Source organism: Protopterus annectens, chromosome 14.part0 (genome assembly GCF_019279795.1).
Source record: "Protopterus annectens isolate FY-2018-M chromosome 14.part0, PAN1.0, whole genome shotgun sequence".
Taxonomy (NCBI): domain Eukaryota; kingdom Metazoa; phylum Chordata; order Ceratodontiformes; family Protopteridae; genus Protopterus; species Protopterus annectens.
Genome location: NC_056748.1, coordinates 780514045 through 780539971, shown reverse-complemented (window position 1 = coordinate 780539971; position 25927 = coordinate 780514045). Strand labels below are relative to the sequence as shown.

The window sequence follows — 25927 nt, the reverse complement described above, 5'->3', positions numbered from 1 at the left end:
TTCCCCACCATCTACTAGCTCCCTATTTTGGGACTCCTGACATTTGGGGCAAGAAAAACTGATGTAATGGCATCGGCTGCCTGTTTTATACCCCTAACGACCTGACGTCATGAAAGAAGCAGCAGCATCTGACACAGAAATACTAAGACTCTGGTATTCGGGTCAGCTGAGGGCTACCTGCAGGCAGATAACCAATGTGTGATGACTGCAACAGTGAATACACTCGAACATCTGCATTTATGGTAAGTGTACACAACTGTACTTTTTCTGAAAGTCTAAAAGCAAAAAAAAAAAAAAAAATGCAAACATTCACTCCACACAAGGAACTTTGTCTGCCTGAACCCCCTTATGTTACATATGGTGGATGTATGCATACTCAGTTATCTAGTTATCCTTAGTTAACTTTACCTCTGTGCCACTTTTGGAGTCTCAACTTCCTGTAGTAATTTTCTTCCTAATAATGCCATGAGGTACAAAATGGTGAAAGAATCAATTTTGTATGGATAGACTTTATGTAGTGGGACCTTTGCTGAGAAACTAACTTAAGGTATTATCAGGCATTAATATTATGAGAACATTTTTTGCATATTTCAATAGTGGTGCTGCGGTAGCATTGTCGCCTCACAGCAAGACGTTGTCGTGTTCGATTCTCAGTTAGAGCGTCTTCTGTGTGGAGGCATGCGTGAATGGGCGTGCCTTCATTGAAGGTTGTGCATCAGGGCTGGTAACTCAGCACGTAAAAATCCACTACCAAACGTTAGCAGACCGGAGTTCCGCTGTGGCGACCCCTAACCGGGATAAGCCGAAAGACACAACAACAACAACATAGAATCATTATAAGTTATAGAGGCCAAAAGATGTTTAAAATGCATAAGTGAGAATCTACAGTATAGCTCTCTTTATAGTGAGCTTAGGTGTATGATTATTCACATTTATGCTGATTGGGCAACATCTGATGAAAAGAAAGCCTTCATTTATTCAGAGCATATGGGCAAACATTTCAATAGTTGCATACATTTTAATGCAAGCTGGAGTGATTGGTTGCGAGTAACAGAATGGACGTTACTGGCTACTCTTTTCAAACTGACTATCAGTGCTGTATTAGACTAAGCAGTAAAAAAGTGTTCACAGCTTTTGGTCATCATTATAACAGATGGCCTGACCTTAGAATATCATATTGTCTAAGGCTGGCAAACTTAAAAGTACTATAGAAGGTGAATAGTTTGAACTTCTCTATCAATGCACATCAAATGGTTAGTATGCAAACATGGAATCCCATTAGCACCGTTTCTTTATTTCTTCAGCTTACTATATAATTTTTATACATTTCAAGATTTATAGATCAAAATGTATGCTCATTTGTTAGCATACAATAAATAATGAGTATATTTAACAAATAAAATATGTTTGTATGTGCATTTCTTACTTAACACAGTAGTACAGACTGTATATATGCTGGATCAAACTTTCTGAAGTTTAAGCAAGATGATCGAATGAAGGTGGAAAAATTAAAAAATTCCATTGTTACATTGCATTTTAAAATTTAACCTCTACACAGTGCCTAATAACCTCTTGCAACCCTTTATATTTATATGGAAAAAGTGTTATATATCTTCTTATAATTACTCATATTTGTCAGGGGGAAACTTAATTTTTACATTTATTAATGTATAAGGTTTCAAATAATATCTGTGTGGAATTTTTTTAATAATATATTACTTTTATGTAATATACTTTTTTACATGTGTACCAAAGTGATCTACTGGAGTTTTTCCTCCCTGGGGCTGCACTAAAAATGGGCCTAGTCCGTAAGTGGGCTTTGCCAGTTATCAAACATATAATGAAGGTATAAATAACTAAATAAACTGTGAATGTCCTCTTGAACAAGTTGTATCACAATCTCTCTGTACTCTTTTGCAGGCACTTAGCAAAGGCCCTGTGGCAGCTTTTTTGATGCATACTAAAGATAACCCCATGAAAGCTCTAGGTGTGCTCACTGGAGTAGTGTGCTTTATGGTCATCATTACTGTTTTTATCTCAACGGTTATGTTTTGGCGTAACAAAAAATCCAACAAAATCCTGCCAGCAAGACGTGTCATAAAGAGAAGACAAAAAGAGCCCAAGCAGAAGACTGCCAGAAAAGCATGGCTGAGATTCAAACCATTAAAAAACACTTCTGAGAGGTTTGCCACTCAGGAGTCTGAAAGTAATTTTCAAAATATGAACAGCAATAATAACAGTTGGGTAACATCTGTGCCTCCCTGTGCCCCTGCTCTACCACCTTCACCCCCTTACATACCCAAACAATGCAGGCATGATGGGAGCTTGCCCACTGTTTCTGGGTCTCTTCTCCAGAACACCAGCCACCAAGTTAATAATAAGGGACCCAATATTAGCATTGCTCTTGTATCAGAACTAAAATTAAAACTGGAGAAGAAAATGAGAGAAAATGCTTAAAACATTCTGAATCATAGCATTTGTAGTCAGAGGCTTTATTTCTGAAGATTAAAATTAATGCACATATATTTATTGTGCAAATTATGCCACACTCTTTAATAAAATTACTAACCCTGGCTTCCCACAAGAGCAATATCCCAAATTTGGGGAAATGAAGTACCACTTTTATGGCATTCAGATGAGATGGTACCCCAGGGAGAGGCAGAGGAAGCATTTACATCTGGGGTACACTACTGCACATTGCTGGAGGTACAATACTGATAGCAAACTAGCTAAAGTGCTGTAATTCCTCACACAGCCCTGCATACATAACATCATACATATAATTCCCAAGATGCACTGCTTTATTATGAAAGTGAATGAAAAAGCTGATTAATGAACACTTCAGATGTTTCCCAAACGTTAATAAATGGCTGATACAACTTCTGAAGTACTTTCAGGATATTTGGTTTAAAACCAACAGAGAGTTGTTTATATAATAACTTGTATTGTTGCTGAAGTTCCAGTTTTGAGACAGATGTTTGTCACGCCAATGTTTTCCAAGAAATGAATTCTTCTCACTATTATGTGATGATCTGCTACAACAGAAAGATGTGCATGAGCCAGTTCTTCAAATAACAAGATTTATGTGAACTGCCTTTACACTGTGCCAGTTTTTGTGGAAAATTATTCCACACTAAATAACAACTTCAGTTAAACTGCATTTATTTTAACTTGTTATCTACACACACAGTGGTCAAAATGCCTTTGTTTATTCCCAAAAATGACTTTAAAATTATGACTGAACAAATTATGACAGCTTCAACACACACACAATACACGAGTGACAATTGTGTAGTAAGAAGTAACAATAGCTGTGTATTAATTGGTAAGGAAATTTGAAATCTTACATTTTCTGAACTAGAAGATGATAGATGAATTGTTAACTATAGCATGTAATCACTGAAAGTAGAAAAGTATAGTAGTACTTCATTAACTATATAGACTTTTATTTTAAAGAATCATCTGCTGGGGCTCTCGTTTGCTATTATTTACAAATTGAAATTCCATTTTTATGACCTGCTTTTATGCAAACTTTCTTGTCAGCACTAGAATCCCATTTCATATTTTAGTGCATCTTGTTACATAAGCCACATTCAAACTGATTTTATGTACAGACCAATGAATAAAGCAAGCTAATTGTTGTACAAGTAAAATTCCAGATTCCTCATGAACCAAGTGTTTCCAGTAATTGGATAACCCAAATTCTGGAATTGTATTTAATTATTTATTCAGTTTGGTAACCGGGGTAGAGCACTGTATTATTGCATTGCCTGCTTTTCTCTTGAATTAAGTAATAATGTTTAACAGCAAAATGTAAAGACACATACAGGAACAATATAACACCTTTTCTGTGTTTTAATTGGAAACACATTAAGCAAGGAATTCAGATACAATAAAGGAAGTATTTCTTGAATGCTTGAACTATTTTTACTTTGTTGTTATAGTGATCATGAATTGCACATGACAACTTAGCTGTCCAGTCTCTACAACATTTGAATTCAATGCACCGTTTTGTAAATGAGAATTACATAATGTCACTCTAGGTGTTGCACATAAGCATCTTTTGCCCTCTTTAACAAATCATCTGATTGGTATAATCACCTTCCACACTGGAACAGAGAGAGATTATAAATATAATCACTTGTATCTTCACTGGAAAAAACTACTGAATGGATTTATTACTTCTTGTGTGTGCAATGCTTGATGATAACAACATTTAAAGAAAACATTGAAACCAAGTGGTTAGTCTTTCGAGTTTATGGTAAGATGAGATGACATTCCTTAAAGTCTGACAGAAGAGAATAAAACCTGAATTCTATTTCAGCTGTTATCATCAACGGAGAGAGTTTTGTAAACAAAATGGCTACTAGTATGTTAGTCTTCATTCACATCTTGTGTATGAGGCCTGAATCTGCTGTCTGGCAGAAAGGTATCTTGATCAGAAATATGTATGTGCTTATGTTTCAGTTAGCTACTAATTGTGATGTATGTTTTTACATAGCCGATTCATCAGTTATCACAAGACTTTTCAGGAGGTATCATCAAATTCTAGTAGTTTTAGTGTATTAAATCCAATGTATTTGTTTATACATATATCACATCTCTGCTAAGAATTTGTTATACGAATCTAGTGGGAGAGTTAGACTTACAAAAGCTGGAAGAAGAAATGACTGTCACTTTACCAAACAGCTCAGAAGTATAGTAGTTAACCCAGAGCCTTCAGAATGCTATAAGACTGTGTTCAACATAGCCAGCCATACCTCTCAACTGTACAGATTGTCATAGAATGTCCATATTTTGGCTTCGTATTGTTGGTCTATTTTTCATAAAATTGTGGTTTTCTGGCAAATTACTGTTAAATCATTAAAGACTGAAGTTGGAAAATAATGACAGACATTTGAGTTTCATACTTCATACCCTTTCTATAAATTCATGCTAATGCAAAACATGTTATGCTACCAATGTTCTAAGTTTGTAAAAGCAATATTTAAAAATTGTCCCTATTTTTGTGCCTTTCTCCCACTTTTATTTATGCCTTTATAGAGATTTCTTGCTCTAAGAGGTTAAGACCATCTGGCCTGAGAGAGTAAGTATCAGGACAGGTGTAATAAAAGACTGTAACACCATGGTGGAGACTGTTAACTATCTCAGCTTATTTTTCTTAGATGAAGCAGCTGGTAGTCTTTTTTAAATGATGAAAAGTGTTTGCAGGGAAGCACACACACAGGCATACATAAACAGGGAGAAATAAACAAAGGAATGAAGCCTTTCATTTAAATTACCAAAAGAAAACATAAACAAGCAACCTGGAGCTTTACACAATATTATTGCAACTAAGACCTCCCAAAAATCCTTTACAGATTTTATCTGGGGGCATTAGGAATAAAGTATGTCTACTAGAGGACCAGATTAAAAACAAGTACATGAAATTACAGGAAATGACACTTTTTGTCAGCTATCTAAAGCATCAGTGTCTCAGCTTTGTAGTTATTTTTTATTGCTGCCCTGTGGGTATAAGTGCTCATGGTACTATGGTTACAGTTATAGCATCTCAGAAAAGTATTTACTCAAACAGAACTAGAAGCTGAACTGCAAATAACATAGAATGATCAGTATTGACTCTTTATTTGCTTATTTGATTTAAATCAGACATTGAACAAAAATTAATTAGATATGCCACTGCAGTTCTTTCTGGTTACAGAACTGAATTAGGTAAGTAAACAGAAATTAACTAAATAAATTGTAGTAGTTAATGTTAGAGGAGAAAGTAAGTTGAAAATTATGACAATGTATACAACTTTCTGGTGTTTGCACCTCACAATGGTATAAGAGGAGAAAGGAAATTCATATTCATCATACAAAATAGTATTGAAGGGTTTTTATTTAGTTTAGGAAGTATTTGGTAGTTAGTAGTTTTGTATTGGCTCATAGGTTCATAGGTTGGTACTAGGCTATCAGCCCTAGGGCCTATGCAAGCCTAGCAATAACAATTCCCTGGATATTTCTTCCCACAATATTTACTTCTCTGGACCCCTGTCTAGCAGGGTGACTGACTTGATCCCTGGGGTGAATTTCCTATCACCCATCCAATCATCATGGTTCCTTTTGAAGAGGGCCAATGAGGCGCTCTGCTTGACATGTATGGGCAGTCTATTCCAGAGTATGGGGAGTCTTTGGGTCAGGAACCTATCCCTCCAGCATGTTTTGTTCATTGTGATGACAAGGTTTAGATCCCTGGAGCGTGTGGCTCTGAGGAATTGGGATTTCTTTAAGTGGAGCATGTCCAACAGCTCAGGGTTTGATATGGCCTTGTATGTTAAGCAGAGATTGCCTCTGAGTAGACGATATGCCACAGAGTATAGCTGGAGTTTTTTTAGACAGTCAGCATATGGCATCTGCTTTAGGCCTGTGATTCTTTTAGTGAGGTATTTCTGTGGCCTTTCCAGCTGTTGCAGATGTCTTGTGAGGTACATACCAAATGGGGCATTATACTCTATAATGGGTCTAATGAGGGATGAGTACAGTGGTACAATGACCTCATTTTTTCTGGATGAAAAGCCCTTAGTGATGAGGTGTGCCACATAGAAGGATTTCCTGACTGTTGTGGTGATGTGGTTATCGAAAGTGAGACCACTGTCCACCTGTGTCCCCAGGTCTCTCATCACACTTTCAATGTTTAGTGTCCTGCCACGTATGTGGTAATTCATGGGTACATGTTTTTTTCCATAGGGGATAACTATACATTTCTTGGCATTAAGCTTGAGCCCATGGCTCTGGCACCAGGCATCTGTTTCTGTAAGGCCCTTTTGTAGAATATTCACATCATTTTGGGGATTCAATAATGGCTCCCAGTTTGCAGTCATCTGCAAACATTGTTAGCCAGAGTCCCTTAATGTTGGCCTGTACTTCAGAGAAGTAGATGCTAAACAAGAGTGGTCCCAGGACTGAACCCTGAGGCACTCCAATTGTCACTTGTCTGGAGCTGGATTGGGAGTTGGCTACTTTTACAGTCTGGGTTCTGTCAGTAAGCCAATTGGCAACCCATCGAGTGATGTAAGAATTTATGTCCAGCTTAGTAAGTTTATCTATGATTCCAGAGTGGGGGATGGTGTCGAAGGCCTTGGCGAGGTCCATATAGGCTGTGTGGACTGCCTTACCCTCGTTCACAGCTCTGGAGACTGATTTGAAGAAGTCAAACAGATTCAGGAGACAAGATCGGCCCTTCACAAACCCAAACTAGGTGGGGTCCAGTGTTTGAAGGTTGCCAATGTCTTTGTTTATAAGTTCCATGACAATGCATTCCATGACCTTGCAGATCAGGCTTGTCAGACTGATGGGACGGTAGTTCCCGGGATCCAAGGTGGATCCCCCCTTGTGGAGTGGGATGACTGTAGCTGTGTGCCAGTCAGTGGGCAAAAAGCCTGAGGTGAGGCTATGATTAAACATGACACTTGGGTGGGGTGCCAGTTCATTTTGTAGTTCATGTAGTACACAGCCTGGGATGTCATCTGGTCCCATGGATGCTGTATTCTTAGCTTTGGAGAGTGTGGTTTCTACTTTTGTGGCCGTGATTACCAGAATTTGGCAATCTTTTGGTATTGAGATGGGCCTTTAGGGGGTGAGAGGGGGGTGAAGTTAGCACTAAATCGATCTGCCAGGATATTGGCAATATCCTTGGGATCAGTATATTTAATGCCATTCTGTTGTAGCTCAGAGCAGATCTGAGCATTGCCATTTAGATTCTTGACATAACTATAGAATGCCTTGTGGTTGTCTTTGGAATCTTTGGCAATTTTAATTTCATAACTAGCTTTTGAGGATTTTATGAGGGATCTCAGCTTCTTACTGAGGCTGGTGAGGGAGCTTTTTGCATCCTGGGATTTTCCTCTTTTCTGCAACAGTTTCTTCCTTCTGTTGTATAGTTTGTTTATAGCAGGGGACCACCAGATTGGCTTCCTTTTTTGGAGAAGAGCATCTTGGTTCTATTTGGGATGGCACGATTCATGCACAAGTGGATGTGCTCATACAGTGCCTTAGTGTAGGATTCTGCAGTCGAACTTTCAGATCCCATCTGCATGGATGTCATGAAGTTTGTCACTTCTGACTTCAGTAGCATGAAGTTGGCTTTGGAGAAGTTTTTTAAGGAGGATTCCTTACTGGGGGTGGGGGATGTGAATGTCAAGGGTGATTTGCTTATGGTCAGACCTAACCAATGAGGGGGTGACCACTGGTGTGGAGCTTCTATCTCCCATGCTGGTAATGACCAGGTCTAGGATATTGGAGCCCCTGGTGGGACAATGGATTAGTTGATCCAGGGCGTTGGAATTTATGAATTCCAAGAACCGTTGGGAAAAGGAGTTGGTACCCAAGTAGTTTTCCCAGTTAATGGCAGGGTAGTTGAAATCACCCAGTATTGGGGTGTTTGGTTGTATCTTAATATTTTCTAGTATGTTTAGAAAGGTGCAGTGAGAATCTTGGGGCATGGTGGGGGATCTGTAGCAAGCTACAATTTGGATTGCAGTCTTACCTAGTGTTAGTTGCACCTGGAGAATTTCAGATGCATTGTGTTGGGCAACTAGCCTGGAGGTGTGAATATCCTTGATGAATATGGACACTCCCTCACATTTAGTGTTTCAGTCTTGGTTTTGTGGCCGAAAAGTGTGGTAAGAGTTGTAGCCTGGTATTGCAGGGGTGCTCTCTGGAGCCTTGAAACAGGTCTCAGTTACTGCACCGATATCGATGTTCTCCATTATTAGGAGTGCCTTGAGAGAGTGCATTTTGAGGTTTTGACTTCTAGGATTGAGTAGCATTACCTTCAGATTTTGCATGCTTGTATCTGTTACTGTGGTGGTTTTATCCTTTGAACCTTGCCTAAAAAAGGCACTATAGGGGTGGCAAGAGCTTTAGCCAGTAACCTGAATCCCAGGGGTGACAGGTGCAGACCATCTCTGGCAAAGCATTGCAGTTTGTCAATCATGTCTTTCCAGGCAGACAAATACTGGATCCCCTTTGAATGACAACAGAAGCTTAGCCAATTGTTGAAGTCAGTCATTTTGTTCTTATACTGTGGTATCATTCTGGGTGAAGGCAGGATGCTACTCAGGGCTAGGGTCATACCTGCCTGGGCCACATGATCCAAGAGCTCTTCAATGTCTCTTTTTATGTAGTCCATGGAGGTATGTCTCAAGTCATTCATTCCAGCATGGACAATGACAGAGTCGTATTTGTACTTGTTGTGGAGTGACTTGAGTGCATGCATTATGTGGCAGATCCTGGCACCCGACAGGCAGCTGACTGTAATTTTCTCCTTGTTCAGCCTGGTGAGTGGGACATCAGTGTGCCTGACTATAGAGTCACCTATGACTAAAGTGTTGGGTACATTGTCTTGCCTTAGGGGCTGTTGTTGGGTGGCACACTGGTGTTGTGAGCTATGTGTCTCTTTGGTTGTGACTTGTGTTTCTTTGCATTTCAGCTTCGGAGGTCCTTGTTGCTTGGGCAGGTTAATGTTAAGGGCCTCCGCATATGTGGGTTTAGTGTTGCTATGTGTGGGTATTGATGGTGTGGGTTTTGAAGGGCTATGAGTTGCTAGAGGTGTAGTGCACGTGTTAACCTTTTCCTCTTGGATGTCTAGCACAATCTTGGCCGGAGAGAGCTTTGCTTCCAGTTTGGCTATGTAAGTGTGTGTGTGTGGTGGGGGGGGGGGGGCTGGTATCATGTGACATCACACTACAAAGGTTATTTGTTATTTGTTATAGACAATCCATGATTCATACAGATACCCAGTTACACTCAGTTTCATGACTTGGGCTCAGATCAGGCAAGTCATAGGTTCATGGGGGGGGGGGGCTGGTTGTAAGATCATACAGAACTGCCTCTTAGCAGACAGGACAAAGTACATTAGAGAAAGGGACAGTCAGGCTGTCACATAGATGCAATCTTGAGATAAAGAACTTAGTTTTCATTGCTCTAACCAGCACCCCTCACCAGGTAACTAGTGATAGCATAAGACGATTATCTCTTTCAACTTTAGATCTGTTTGCAATACAGAAAGATCTTTGGTTTTACACTGCAAGACCTTTGGTATTTACATTTTATCATCAAAGTATAATTGAAGATTATATTGCACTACATTTAATTTACTTAACCTAAGAAGGAGACAAAGGCCTATCTAGTCTGTCCTTTAAGTGCATTTAACATTCTGCCTTCCCACCGCCTTTACCCTGCCTTTCACTTTTTCTCCTCCTCTCTCATGCCCTCTTGAATGTCTGTGAGAATTTTTCGCTCTGCCATTTGTTGTAGTACTCCACTAGGGAATTAAAACTAAGGAGAAAAAAGATATTGGCTTATATATTGGCCGTGGCCCCATCCTTCCACTTTCTAAATATGAAATTGAAATTATATAATTAGTTATGTAAAGATTTCAGATGATTTCACTGTTTCCTGTTACAGGATCTGTACCTTTAGCAGGTATTTGATTTTACTCAGTAAGTTAGGTTCTGGTCCATATATAAATAGATAAACACAATACAGAAGGATGTTAATTTAAAGGATTAAGGTTCTGAGGTATTACTGCTTTCGGTAGCCAAAGGTGCTAAATTTGTTTCCTTCCACCTCCATTTGTCAACTGATTAGCTCTTAATTCCTGAAATGTGTACTTATTGATTGTGGGCTTAGTCACTAAACAAATGTATAAAAAAGGATGCTATGGAACCTTTGTAGTGTGATGACACATGACACCACAGTAGAAAACCTGAATGCTGTTATCAAACATATTAGCCATAGTCTGAACCAGGGTAAGCAGATCTTTCTACTTTTGTCAGCTTCAGTTCTCATAAGTTCTCAGTCAATTAGTGGTAGTTTGTTTGTTTGTGTCTTTCGGCTTTTCCCGGTTAGGGATCGCCACAGCGGAACTCCGGTCCGCTAATGATTGGCAGTAGATTTTTACGTGCTGGCTTGCCGGGCCTAACGCACAACCTTCAATGAAGGAATGCCCATTCACGCATGTCGTCACACAGAAGACGCTCTAACTGAGAATCGAATGGGCAACGTCTAACTGTGAGGCAACAATGCTACCGCAGAACCACCACCGCAGGTAGTTAATTAGTGGCAGTATGAAGTAAAAAAAAGGCCAGTGCATCAAGGGGCTCCTTATAGCCAGGTTATGGACTTTATGGAACAATGCCTAACATGCATAGTTTATAGTGTGTTATCATCAGTTGAGAAGTTCTGCTTATGAAAAAATATAAAAAGTAATTTTTACACCACTGGAGCTCATGTTACATACATTTATAATTAAGCTCCCCTGCCATGTAATCAGGTGGTTTGTTCTTTAGTGTCTGCTATGAGTCCTAGAACTACAGAAAGGATACTAAATGAACTGAGTGTGACCAGCTTAATGGGTCACTCAGGACCACTCAGACAGATAGAGAAAATCATGATGTCATCTCTTGTATCCCTTTTAAATCCCTTTGAGGCAGAAGAAGTATAGGTGAAGTGCAGTACCATGGCAGTAGCCCCAGAGCACAAGGCTGGACATTAACAGTGTTTGAAAAGTAGTATTTGTTATAGACAATCCATGATTCATACAGATGCCCAGTTACACCCGGTTTCTTGACTTGGGCTCAGATCAGGCAAGTCATGCCTCCCAGTCACACTCTTTTGGGTTTCTTCATCCTTGCCCATGCAAGCATCGAATGCTTTCAGCAGAACTATAGAGTCAACACCCTGTCCAGTAGTGTTCTAAAGTCCAACAAAGACTTGTCGTTATAGTTGATAGGTACATATCTATAAACTGAAAATGTAGTTTTCCTTTCTGCAACTCAAACCCACTTTCACCTAGATTGTTGGTTAAAGACATCAAGGTTGCACCCCAAATGTTATTTCCAATTAATCTGAGCTGTTCCATTCTACTGATACCACATGAGGATGGAACATTTACATTCCGGACGCATACTGTGCTGATGCATGTGCTTTGATCAGACTGCCACACGTACAGTAATTAGGATTTTGCCTTTTATGATATATGTGATTATTTGGGATTATTTGGGCATTATTCCAGTTTGTGTTTTACAACACAAAGTAAAGAATTCATGGACAGCATTCCAGACTATAGAGAACCTGACTCCACACCTTTTATATCCAGGAAGACTTAACATGGTGTACAAGATGGCTGTATCCTGTGGGGCTTCAGAGTCATAATATGCTTGTAGGCTAGACATATCATAGTGTCACAATTAAGACTGCTTCCGGTTATCAGTCATTTGATCAATTTGGCTAAAAGTGATATACAGTGACTGAATGTGAATAACTCTTGACACTGAAAAGACAATGAACAAATGTGCCACATTTCAAGAGCAAAGGGAGTTTTGAAAGTATCCTGCCTCAGTTCATCTGTAGGAATATCCAGAGTGACCATACAAAATATTTCACATTAAGTGTGCCATTTTTTGGAAAAATATACCTTGTTGTTAAGGTTGCTTATTTATAGTCAATAACTGTATATCTTACAAAAGTGTTAACTTCAGGTATAACTTTAAGAAGCGTAAGGGATGATCACATCAGACAATAGCATCCTTAATGGGTGAGAAATCTGTAGAACAGTAAGGAAAGACTGAATTACTGACAGTAGATCTGCTCCATATGAGCCATTATTAAATAGACAGTATAAGCAAAGGGCACCTTCAAAGTATTGATAAAGAAGGGACTGGTTATTAGTCTAAAACATTTTTCATTTACCAAATTGCATTGAAATCATCTAATGGATTTTCATCTTTCAAAGTATTAATGAACAGGAAATTAAAATCTATGCTGGGCTTGTTTCATCCTGAATTCATAACAAAACTTCATACAAAAATAAGTGATGCAAAACAAATACCATAATGATTTGAAATTGCATGTTTTTTAGCAGATGCAACATCATAAATGTGCAAAATATTAGCTCTGGATAAAAAGGGATTGTTGGAAGCACAATGGATGTGAATAGTCCTCTATCCTATCTGTTGACATCAGTAAATTAAGAATTGTGAGAAAACAGACTGATCAGATTTTGGAGAGGAAACATGGACTGTTTTCTTCTAAGGAAAACTGATTTGACTCTGTTCTGGATGATTCCACGGCTCCGAAGTTGTGAAGTGTTCTGCTTGTGACTCTGGACAATGCTACTGAGCCATGGGATGGCATTCATGGGGATGTTCTGCAGTTGCTTGGTAACAGCATTCCAAGCAAGAATGTGATGCAAACAAAGTGTGTGCTAACTGTACTAGGTCTTGATTGTTAACTAGAAATGAGGAAGGGTCCCAGAGTCAGAAGACCACTTATATATCTCAAGGATTATACTGAGTCCACTTTTTCCCCCAAATGTTGTGTACTGTAAAGCTGGAAAATATTGTTCTATACATCAGGGTGGAAGAATGCATTAATGTACAAGTGTGCATACAAAAACTCATGTGACTCAGTAAATGTTCTTTACTTTGTGTTGCCTTGTTTGTTGAAAAGACCTTTATATAAAACTTAGTTGTACTTGACCTGATTCTCTTTCTGCAAACCAATGAAAACTAGGATGCTATTTTGCATGCAAACTGAGTTGGACAGATGCTGCTGGAGTTTGGGATAGAAAATGTTCACATTTTTTCCTTTGTCCTCTTTGCTTCCATACTTGCCTACAACCAAACCTCCCCTCAAAGAAACTCAGCCCATTTGCTTCCTGGTACCAGGACTGTACCCAGTCAGTGGGAGTGAGAGCTGTATGGATGAACCATCATTCAGTCAGCCATGAGGGTTATTTGTGCCTTTGTTAGCATCCTGGCATTGAAGGTATTATTGTAATGGCCTATTCCAATGCCTTAGTATGAGCAATGTGTGACACAAATCACTGAAGAGGTTGCTGCTCCTTTCCCATGTAAGTGCATTTGCTTTCTGAAAGCAACCACTATAGACAGCTTGGTGGTCTATACATGCAGCCCCAGACCATGTCCATATTTTGCTACCCACTCTTTGATGGATTGCTGCTTTATTGTTGCTGGCTACATCCCCTCCCCTAAGATGGGCATGCTGGTCCAGTCAGCTCCATCAAAATCCAGAACTGGTAGTGGAACTTGGGCCATCTGGGCTATATTCAGGGCTTTATCTCTCTATTCTACTGAGGCTGGATAATGTTCACATATTTCATCTTTATGGTATTTTCTGCATCTCAAACTAGTCAGAACTAGCTGAAATTAAGGATATTACTCAAGAATATTGGCGTATATCTTCAAATGCTAATGATTTGATAACAGAAAGTTGCATGCTGTGTTGTATACCTTGCTTCTAGACAGTTCAGTTTCACAAAAAAAAGCATCCTCTGCATTTATGTTGTGTTTTATCACCAGCCAGACACCATGTCATGTCAGATGTAGAACACACACACACACACACACACACACACACACACACACACACACACACACACACACACACACACACACATATGTATGTGCTGAAGTAGGGAATATTTCTGAAGAACTGAACATATATATTTGATTTGAAGAGTTTATTTGTTTGGAACTATGCAATTATAATATAAAGTGGAAAATAGCCTAACAGTTTAGTCACTTTAAGAAAACTAGATGAAAACTAAAAGCTTTAGATGTAGGAACTTTATGTATTCCTTGCTGTGAGAAGATTAGTCAAAATGCCTAAAAAGGTAAGTGTGCTATACTCTTACATGCCATGTGATAAAACACAATATGTTTAACCAAATTATTGTGATCAGAAAGCATTTTCCATGTTTTCACTATTTGCTCTTTACAGAGGCTATGAATTCCTATAAAACTAACCTGACAACACTTAAAAACTGCTGATAGAAATTGTGCACTTCATGCATTTCAAAGGATGGCTGTGTAAAAAAGAGGCAAAAACTGTAAACTTCAACAACAGCCATAACATTCATTACAAGAGATGTTAGTAGGACTGCATGCCAGCTGGGATAGGGAAAAACTAAATCAGTAACAAGTAGATGAGGTGGAAAAATCTATACTGGAGAAGAAAATGAATAAAATATATGAGGAAATGTTTTAAATGAGTGTAGCATTAGATGAATTTATTCAAAGTAACAATAAAAAGTCAACTAAAAACAAGATATTCTATGTTATGCTGAAGACATTATAGTGCTTTGAAAGGAAAATACAAAATTGGAAGTAAAAAATGTTGGAAGCTGTTACAAGAGGAAATTAAAATGAAATGAAATGGAAGACAGATCTTGAAGCGATAAATTAAGGTTTACCACTGCGCCAGGAGGGAGTAAGGGGATAAATTGTTAAGGTTTTATAGTGGATTACATAAGGTAATGGACCGATCTGAATGCAACAGTTAAAATGAGACATGGTATATAGACTGTATCAGCCAGGACCCTTAATTAACAGAAAGTATGTCTACACCAGACATACCGGTTGACGTTAAATTCCAGTCCTATGAACTAAAGGATCTGGTGTTGTCAAAACTATGGAGGAAAGGACAAAATGTTAAAAATAGAGCAATCTAAGAATTTACATGGATAATGACTGTCCTGCATCAACCAGGCAGTAGAGGAATACATTTATACAAGCCGTTAAAACATGTAAACAGCAAGGTCTTCTCTTTAAACCGATCTCTTCATGATTCTATGGGTGTTCTTTCCCTGGCAAATGAAAACTTTATGATGGAGTCAGAGATGGATGGTTTCTAGGACTCAACAGAGTAAGGGGATAACTTGAGCCATGGAGATGTACCAGTGCAGGGAATGGTGAAGCAGCCCAGGGACAATGTCAAAGACTATCACAGAAAGCCCACTTAACCTTTTGAGTTTTCAGAATACAATGCTGGACAGACAAAGAAGTAAACAGGAATAGTCTCATGAAATAAGAGTCCAGCCAGGCTGCAGTGGACATGATCCTCATCAGTGGATAAGGTAGAAAGGCTACCTGTAAATAATTTCAGAGTGCCAATGTAGATGTGAAGTGAACTAAGAGTCAGGTAATGGTATTTTCAGAAATATGCGTAATAAAGCATTTACCTTTTGTGTATAGGCGTCTAGACTAAAAAGAAATGCTATTTATTGTAATTGTTAGTTGATTCAAATCTAATTATGTTATTGATTATCACATTTTGTAACACTTTGGAGCCTTTTGCCTTGGACTGCCACTGAAAATGGGCATGCACTCAAGTCAGAATGTCTGATAATCAAATATAAATAAATAAAATAAATAAATTATCACAAGAACAGGTTATGCGGGACAGGATAAATAAAGGATGTTCTTTTGCAATAATAAAAGGTCACAAGTGAAATGGGAAAAAATAGCATCACCTCTTGAATATGGGGGATTGGATATGCTAGATATGAAATCTTACTGCCAGGCAACACAGATGAGGCTGATCTATTTACTTCAGTCTAGACAATGTATAGCAAAGTGAAAATTAATGATAAATTAACAGGCATGCCTGAATGAAGAGGCAAGAAGGTTAAGATTTTAGGTCCAGATTTTTGATAGGAGTAAGGGAGGGTTTACCTTCAAAATATCACAACCCACATCATAGAAGCTGAAAATGGTGAGACCAAAACTTCGTAAGTACAGAATCATGAACTCCTGGAGCATCATATTTCATCTCCAGGAAAGTAACCTCTTGGCCACCAATGAAAAAAAACACACTGGATAGGAAATAACACCTATTGAACTTGGGGGGGGGGTTGCCCCCCACATCACCCTTGTCCACACCCCCCAATTAAATATACCAACTCCGAGATCGCACTACAGTGGAGAAAGGGCAAAGTTCACCATGGTGGCCAAGTGGTAACTTTCCTGGAGAGGAAAGACGATGCTCCAGGAGTTTGTGATTTTGCACTTATGACATTTTAGTCTTGTTTTCAGCTTTGATGCTGTGGGCTGTGATGTTTTAAATGGGAACCATAAGGGAGCTATGTTAGGCAATATGCTATTACCTCAATGATAGAAAAAGAGCAAAGGGAAAGGAGGAAAGAAGAGCTTACAGAAATGACACTAAAAGAGATAGAAGTCAAGGCAGATTCAAGACACACAAATAATTAAACATGGCATACTTGTAAACTGGGTGAAGCAAGGTTAGAGAATATGATTTAGCAGAAAGCATTCATATGGCCTATCGTTGGTTGACAGCTGGATACAGACACAAGTATTGTGGTTAAAACAGAGCTGTGGAGTTCAATACCATGAACAAGCTATGTAAATTGGAAACTGAATAACATAAATAATAAACTGTTGACATATTGCAGTGATAATAAATAATGATTGCGTTTTATATAGAAAAAAGTAAGCAATGTGAAATATGAATTATTACATACTGGAATAGTTAAATTGTACTCATCAGCATGGGTAGGGACCGAGAGTGTTCATTTATTATTTAGTTAATTATGTTATTGGCTCAGCATAATCATAAAGAAGGCGCACCATGAATGTGGGCTGCACAGTTTCTAAGATGGTTTTCTTATGAGATGCAAATGAAGATGCTAAAAACACCATGGTGGTCCAACTCAATAAATAAACTACACAACAAAATGAAACTCATTAAATTATTTAGTAGATCCAAAGCCCCTCCTCAAGATAATATCTAAAGCATTAAAAAAGTCATGCATACCATCAACTCCATTAATGGATACTGTGAACTTAGGCTGACTTAAAAAGTCAAAGGTAATCATCAATCTTCTTTGACTATGTTAAAAACAATACCCTGCATTGCTCTGAACTTCATAATTCTGAATGTCATAATTATCCTCCTAGTCTGACTCTACAAACTTTGCCAATATACTTGCAAATAAATTTAATGCCAACTTAATCCCTGTGAGTTACTCCACCGATTATCTTCATTAACTGAAAGTGCACACCAAAACTAAAAATGGTTCCTCCATGGGACATGGCAAAAATATACCTGTTTACGTAATTACTAGTGTTAAACATTCCCTTAAAGATATATTTATTCAACTGTTTAACCTAAGTTTAGCTATGATTGTGTCCCTGATAAGCAGTGCACTGCAGTGGTGATCTCCATAAGGATGGCCTTACAACTGATCCAGGTAATTACAACCATATCAGTCACAACTGCAAAGCCATAGAATTTATTATAACTGACCTTAGGAACTGCAATGTCAAGATGTCAAGGAGACTTGACCCCCAACATTTGGCTTTTTTAAGTGTAGATCTATCTAATTAATCTAGGGAAACTTCTTCAAAAAGGTTATAGAGGCTTCAGATTTTGTCCTTGCAGCACACATGGCATCTCTTGACCTGGCCAAGACCATTAACACCATTCTCCATGCTGAAATCATATAAAAGTATGCTTAACTTATTTTCAGAAATGTCGGGAGTTTGAGCATTGATGTTTGACTTATTTGAAAGGTGATTTATGAAACCAGACTTGTTTATTCTATTTCTAAGGAAGCTGCAATAATTCATAGTGAGACTGTGATTATGTTTCCAGTTGGATCATGCATGGTCCCCAAGTTTTATTATGGTCTGAAGTGTTATATGTTTTTTTTTTGTGAATGTCTTTTAAGTCCTTGCTATGAAAAGGAAATAGGGATCCTGAATGGAGTAAAAAAATGGTAAGTAAAGCTTGCCGGAATGTATTTTTCAGTGAGTTGGATCTTAGGAATACATTCAATGTTTCTAAGGTGGGTGCCTGGCTCTGTGGTGTAAGGGAATAAAGCCCTGGCCATGGCCCAGATGACTCCTGGAGTGGCTTGGGTGCTGAAAGAGCTGGGCAGGGGCAGTAGGTGTAATCCATGCAAGTGGAGATTTATGTAACATTGAAATGACCAGAACAAGGGACATAGGTTTGGAGATAAAACGTTGATGATGATAATTCTTAATGTGTATATGTAAAAGCATGCCTGTGCAAAGGAGGGCATGTTAGGCCCCATCTGTTGTCATGGATGGTAAAGTTAGTCATGAGAGGGCAGGATTAGAGACTATTAGAAATGTCAGGCTGTCCTTATTATAGATGGCTTTTCTGCAGACTCTCAAACAGTGTAGGGGAGAGGTAGTAGTCTGAAGCACACACATGCATGGGAGGGTATTTTAGGACCCTGTGATGGCACATATGCTCGTGTCAGCCAGCTAGGTGGTAAGGGTTATAGATCAATAGAAATGCTTGGATGTCTGTATTAATGAAGGCTTTCCTGTGGGCCCTTAAGAAAACTAGGGGAATAAAAGTAGTAGCAGAATGACAAGCTATCTGGGGGCTTTATGGTTGCAGAGTGGGGATAATAGTGATATCGTCCCTCTCATGTGCGTCCTCAGGCTGATGACCAGGACAGCCAGTGGTGGGAGACTGCTACATGTATCATGGTAGATAATGGGTTGAGTATCCACAGAGAAGGAGGGTAAAGAACCCTTTATCCTTGCACGGGTTACAGTTCCTTCTGGCTGGGTCTCCTCTGAGTTAGTGGCCAAATTGTCACTGACAAGGAATAAGTGGTCTAAGGCTAACAAATGATGGTTGATGGCCAGCAGGTATGGAACTATGAGTATTTAGTAATAATGTTTCTAAAGTGAAGTTTTAGTTTTTCACCATAGCTGTGTGTTTTTGGTCAAAACATAATAAGAGAGGAAGGCAGTTTAGGCAGAAAACAAACTACCTGGAAAATAACCAAGGAGTTGTCCCTTAGAAAGTAGGGTGAATGTAATTAGGAAGTCTGTTAGGGGACTGGTTACTTGCTTTTGGGTAAGGTCTAATGAATTCATGTATCATTTGAATAGTCCCAAATCCTCTAACAGCATTAACACCTCATTCCTGTGTCAGCCTTAAATCTAGATGTTTTCAGAACAGCATTATGAAGTGATTAAGAAAGAGTTGTATTTGTCAAGAAAAAGCCGCAGTGATAAATAGGAAGTTACCCAGGTGAAGGGATGAATGTTGTTCAGAAAATTCTTAGTGACCTGCCAGAAGGGGAGAGGTCAGTGGTAGAAGTGGATCCACCTATAAGTAAAATCTTCAAATGATGGTTATGGAGTAAGAATATACCTCCTCCAATTCTTTTTCCTGGTCTTCCAAGGCTGAGAAAAAAAGAATGTATGATGGACGTGAAGACCCTGTCTCAGAATTTGGTGACAGCTACTATATAAAGTGAGGTAGGGGATAATGAGGCATCAAATTGCTATGTTTGTTGTTTTAGATATCAGCAATCATACAGCACCAGCTAATAACATGTTTTTGGGAGTGAGTAGAGAGAAGGGAAGTTGAGGTTTTAGGCACTGGGGAGATATTAAGTTTGATTTCATATCACATCAAAAGAGGAGAAGCAATACAATAGAAGAGTGAAGAATTATTCAGAATTTCTGATGGTTAAGGGAGACCTGGAGATTTATTTGTGGTATATTCTTTGAGAGTAAGCAAATAGATGAGCTGAACTGCATAAGTGGATATGAGTAATGACCTACCTTTTCTGAGGGGAGAAGACAGAATGTTAGCTAGAGATTATTGGAAAGTTATAGTGATGAGTGTCAGGGGAGGCTACATTAATATGTGTTAGAGGGATACTGTTTTGGTAGTTGTTCTAGTCAGTAAAAGAAGGTTATGCAGTTTAGGGAAAGGAATAACTGTACGTATGTTATGCAAATGACCTGGGAGTATTGTAGTGTTGTAACATTTAAGCAGAAGTAGGTGAAAGAGATGTGGAGGGTCATGTGTGAACCACTACCTTCCTGTCATCATGTATAATAACTGAAATAACAGAGACAAAAGCATAGTAGAGCAAAACTCTCTTAAGTAACTGAGACAGAAGAAGGGGCATTGTGGTATGGACTTCTAAGCTACCTGTTATGAGGTGTAGATTAAAGGGAAACAACTTGAAGTTTACATGGCTGTAATAAAATGAGAATAATCTGAAGATCTGGAATTGGGGTACAGTTAGTGGAGAAGGATAGTTTCCTTTTTGCAAATGGAAATAGGTAAGATGTGTAGTATGTGATGATTATTTTATTATAAATTGAGAGTTACTTTAAGTTGGGAAATTTGGGAGAGGTTAATGTCTGTAGATAAGAAGGAAAATATCTATCTGACTGCAGAACAAAATATTATATGCTGTAGCATGTAGAGGATTTTTTTAACAGCGTGCCTTTATGAAAAGTCAGTATTGTTAGGCTGAATGTATAATTACAATGATACTGGGTAGGAACTGGAGCTTGGCAGGAGAGTGAAGCTGGACATTGTTCCTTATTACACAGTGTGGTAATCAATGCTTTCTCATAATCACTCCTAAGCATCTTGTGAGACAAATATTTAGACTGCATCTTATTAAAGAGCTTCTTAACAACAATAGTGAGTGAGCTGCTAGTATTTGCATACTTCCTATAGTATTTTTGCATGTGATGTATCTGGGGGTATACAAAGCAACAGGTAGTCACATCTCACCAGAATAATAAAAAATAAAGATTTCTAAACCATTTCTTCTCCAATGGTCTTTTTTAGATGATTATATAGTAGTCCTCCCACGAGAGGTGTATGTGTATTGTTATTCTGCACTGATTGCAGCAAACTTAGGCAGGAATGTACCTAGCTGGCACAGAAGCTTCAAATGGCAGAATTGAATTCCTTGGTTATTTTTATTGGAATTTGCTGCTGAATGTAATGTGTCTTCCATCATATAAGCAGAATGAATGAATTGCATCAGTTTATATTGTTGTCTTTTAAAATTTGAGTGGAAAAGTTCTTCTTTTATGATAACTCAAATGCTGCAAGATGACAAACTTGTTAATCAGGTGATATATAACATAAATCAATTAAGCAACTAGTTTTGAACATGAAGCAGTTAGGCAAGTTGAAGTAGGTCCAAAGCAGCCAGTGTTTATCAAGCATGGGACAGGAGTCAGCTGGTAGAAATTATGAACAGGTCAGCATGTAAATTCAGACATAATACAGGGTAGGAAGCATGCAAAATAGCAGATGAATAAACATTGAGAAGAAGAGAGACTGTGCATCAAACTGCAAGCTAAAACTGCACTCACTCCATAAAGGGGTTAGATATAGGTCAATTCCAAATGAGGACAGAAAAATAAGAAAATGATACAGTGCATTTATAGGACAGCAGATAAAGGAATTGTATTGTTGACAGAGAGCCTTCACATCATATATTACTTGAAGAATGCTGCTTGCAGTCACGCTGAAGACTCGGATCATGCTGATGGCCTAAGGGAGCAGAACTCATACACATAGTTCCAGAACCTACATGAGACATGATAGCTTTGAACTTGATGTCCATAAAGGGTGGAGAAAAATAGATCTCGGATCAGGAAGTAAGCAAAATTTGGGGACAAGTGAACTACACATAGTATGATTATCCATCAAATAACGATCCAACCTTAGAAGAACACTAGTGCAAACAAGAATGTAACTAGTTTCAAACAACAGAAAAACATCAAGAGAGGGCATGGTCAAGATGGCTAATTGAGAGCACCAACTGGTAAAAGCTCTGTGACTGAAAACTTGCCTCTGACAGAAAATAGGGTCTATATTATAACAGAGAATAAGCAATAAGAACCAGGCTCTCTCACCACAAAACAATTAGAGGCAGCTGGAGTATTCAGCAAACAGCCCAATGTCATCAAAACAAAATCGAATAAATCAGCATCAATTTTTCAGTATAAACTTGACCGTAGACCAAGATAAATTCAGCAAAAAAGAGAACATTTATTGGATGTGAGCGCTTTCGCGTAGCAGCTACTACGCTTCATCAGACAATACATTAACATTTAAAACTTCAGTTTATATAGTAAAAGGTAGTAAAAAGGCGCCAAAATTAAAATAAATGATTAGTTCATTAAAACAATTAATCAATTAAGCAGAATACCATGATCAGACATTTCCAAAGGACCTTGGGACCTTAGATATAGGCAGTATCGTTCAAAGTCAGACAATACTATGTCATTTGTTATTTCCTTGATAATGGGAACATGTGTAAATGCAATAAAGACAGAATGCTTGTCAAATAAGTAACTGAATGGATAAATAATATATTACATGTTCTGTGCGAATATGTATAATATTTATTATTAGAAATTCTGTATTTATAAAATTTTTTAAGTAAAAATGCAGATGTTATTTAATAATAAACGCATAAAGATGCACATGTATATGTATATAAATATGTATGAATACAGATATAAATATAAATATAAATGGTTGGATATGTGAATAAATAAATAATAGATTAATCAATAAATGAATAAATATATAAATAGAGGGGTATATGAATAGATATAAATAAATATATAAATATGTAAATAGATGGTTAATCAATTCATAAGTTGTTTATAATTATACATACTTTATAATATCAAACATGATACAGTTGTTATTTATAATTATCTATGCTTTGTAATATCAAATTAATATAATGTAAGATGTATGGTATATGAATGTCTTATCTAACTATAAAACAACATCATATGGGTACTTTTGTAGCATAAACTAATTAAGTACATAGCCTAAATCATAAGAATAGAATATGAACTAAAATAAAAATATAAAAATAATAAGATATAAATTCATGAAAATATAATTGAAATATATATTTAAAATGCTTTTAAAAATGCATTTGAAATTATTGGCTCAACATGAAGTGCATTTATGAGTTTATAAAATATGCAATAGAATGTTAACTATATTTGTTATGAATAAATAAATAAAAAATAATAAATATTGATAGTGCAAGAATGTAAAAATGTGCAATTGTTGAACTTTAAACGTGTGTATTGATTGTGTTTATATATAGAACACATTTAAATAATGAAGGAATGCTAGATTAAAAATGGGATAATGTTTAATGTCTAAACCTTATCTAGCTTCCAAAGCAGGCTTGATAGAAATATAGCTGTTAATGCCAGGGGGTATATGAGCAGCCAATCTCAGAATCCATTTCAGTTCTTTATTATTTAGAAGCAACATATTATCTCCACCTCTTTTATTATCTACAATTATTTCTAAGACTCTGAAGTCAAAATTGTGTGAAGGATATTCTAGTATATGTTTCGCCAAGGCATTTAATTCATTTTTTCTCTGGATATCATATAAGTGGCCATATATCCTATCTTTCAAACGTCTTTTAGTAAGTCCAACGTAGAAGGCCTGGCATTTCTTGCATGTTGCAAGATAAATGAGATTCTTTGTGCAACAATTGGCAAAAAACCTTGGTCGAAAAGTGTAGTTCATAGTAGGGTGGTGAAATTCAGACATGTTGGAAATAAAATTACACCTATTGCAGTTATGGCAAGGAAAAGTACCAGTCTTATGACTAATAGATAATGGTACCGGTTGAATAATGCATTTATCATTACACAATAGCCATTTAAGGTTCAGGCTATTTCTAAACATGAAGTGGGGTTTTATCCCCACAACTTGCCTAACAAATGGATCCATAATTAAGACCTTCCAATTACTGTAAAAAATCTTTTTAATATCATTGATAATACTTGTATAATTTAAAGTTACAGCTACAAATTTTGTCTGTCTATTTATGTCTACCCTTTTTCTGGTACTAACAGGTTTATTTTCTATCAGTGTATCATTTATAATGCTGTTTTTAATAGTAGTAACTAGACTTGGGTCATATCCTCTTTCTTTAAAAAGTAGTTCTAAGCGATCTGCTTCAAAATGTAGTTTAGAAATGTCTTTACAAAGCCTGGTCAATCTAATAAATTGACTTTTGATGATACCAGGAAAAATGTATCTAGGATGCATGCTATCAAAGGTGAGAAGGGTGTTCCTCCAAGTTGGTTTCTTATAAAGTGTTGATGTGATGAGGCCATGTTCTGTAATGCTTAATGTTACGTCTAAAAAATTTATTAGATCATGAGAACATTCCATGGTGAATTGAAGGAAGGTAGATGTAGTTTCAAGGTAAGTTAAAAAGTTCTTAAAATCATTCTCAGTACCTTCCCAAACAATAAAAATGTCATCCACAAAACGTTTGTAGACCTTTATCTTAGAAAATAAGGGGTGGGTAAACAGGCATCTCCGCTCCCAATCTAAAACAACCAAGTTGGAATAAGTGTTGGCGCAAGGGGTGCCCATTGCCACCCCCCATTTCTGTAGATAATAGTTATTCAAAAACATAAATGCATTATTATTCAGAACTAAATCCAGTAATTGGCCTATTAGCAACTGTCTATCATTTGTAAAAGATGTTTCTTCTAGTAATATTTCTCTCACGGCTTCAATACCTAAATCATTAGGGATAGATGTGAAAAGATTTTTCACATCTAAAGTAATTAAGAGGTACTCATGTTCATGGGGAGCTAGGTGCATCTCAGATAGATAATCAAGTAATTGGTATGTATCCTTTAAAATGGTAGTAAAAGAATCCACTACAGGTCTGAGTAAAAATTCTATAAAAGAAGAAATGTTAGCAGTGACCCAATTGTCCCCTGAAACAATGGGTCTGAGTGGAATGGGATGTTGGTTCTTGTGGATTTTCGGTAATCCCTTTATAATTGGTATAGTGGGATTATCTATAACCAGATAATTATACATTTCTTCACTAATCTGTCTACAAATGAGCAAATCGTATAGTACATCATGTACATTTTTAATTATCCTATTGACATCATATAGCTTCATTCTAACATATGTTGTGTCATCATTAAGCATTGAATGCATATTCATGTTATAGTCAGTAGTGTTTAAAATGACTACCTCACCCCCTTTGTCAGCGGGTTTGATAGTAATTTCATTGCAATTACTTAAATGTTTTAAAGAAGTAAATTCTTCTAAAGAAAGATTATAAAAGCTAGGTTTCACCTTAGTAGAAAATAATTTATAAAAATCATGTTCACACAGATTTAAAAAACATTCAATATTATAAGAAAGTGGAGGCATAAAAGTACTTTTGCGTTTAAAAGCAGTATTCACATTAACACTAGTAGAGTCAGCTTTGTCTCTAAAAAAC

The 25927-nt window shown here is 37.4% G+C and overlaps 1 protein-coding gene across 4 annotated transcripts in view; it reads left to right on the top strand.

Annotated features, from left to right (window-relative positions):
* Positions 1-3913, top strand: part of CDHR1 (cadherin related family member 1) — a 532835-nt gene extending 528922 nt beyond the window's left edge. For all 4 annotated transcript variants that reach the window (XM_044056525.1, XM_044056524.1, XM_044056526.1 and 1 more), the window contains one exon: positions 1921-3913. In XM_044056525.1, coding sequence (XP_043912460.1) covers positions 1921-2457 — 537 coding nt within the window. In that variant the 3' untranslated portion in view covers positions 2458-3913. The remainder of the gene's footprint in view (positions 1-1920) is intronic.
* Positions 3914-25927: the final 22014 nt, after the last annotated feature.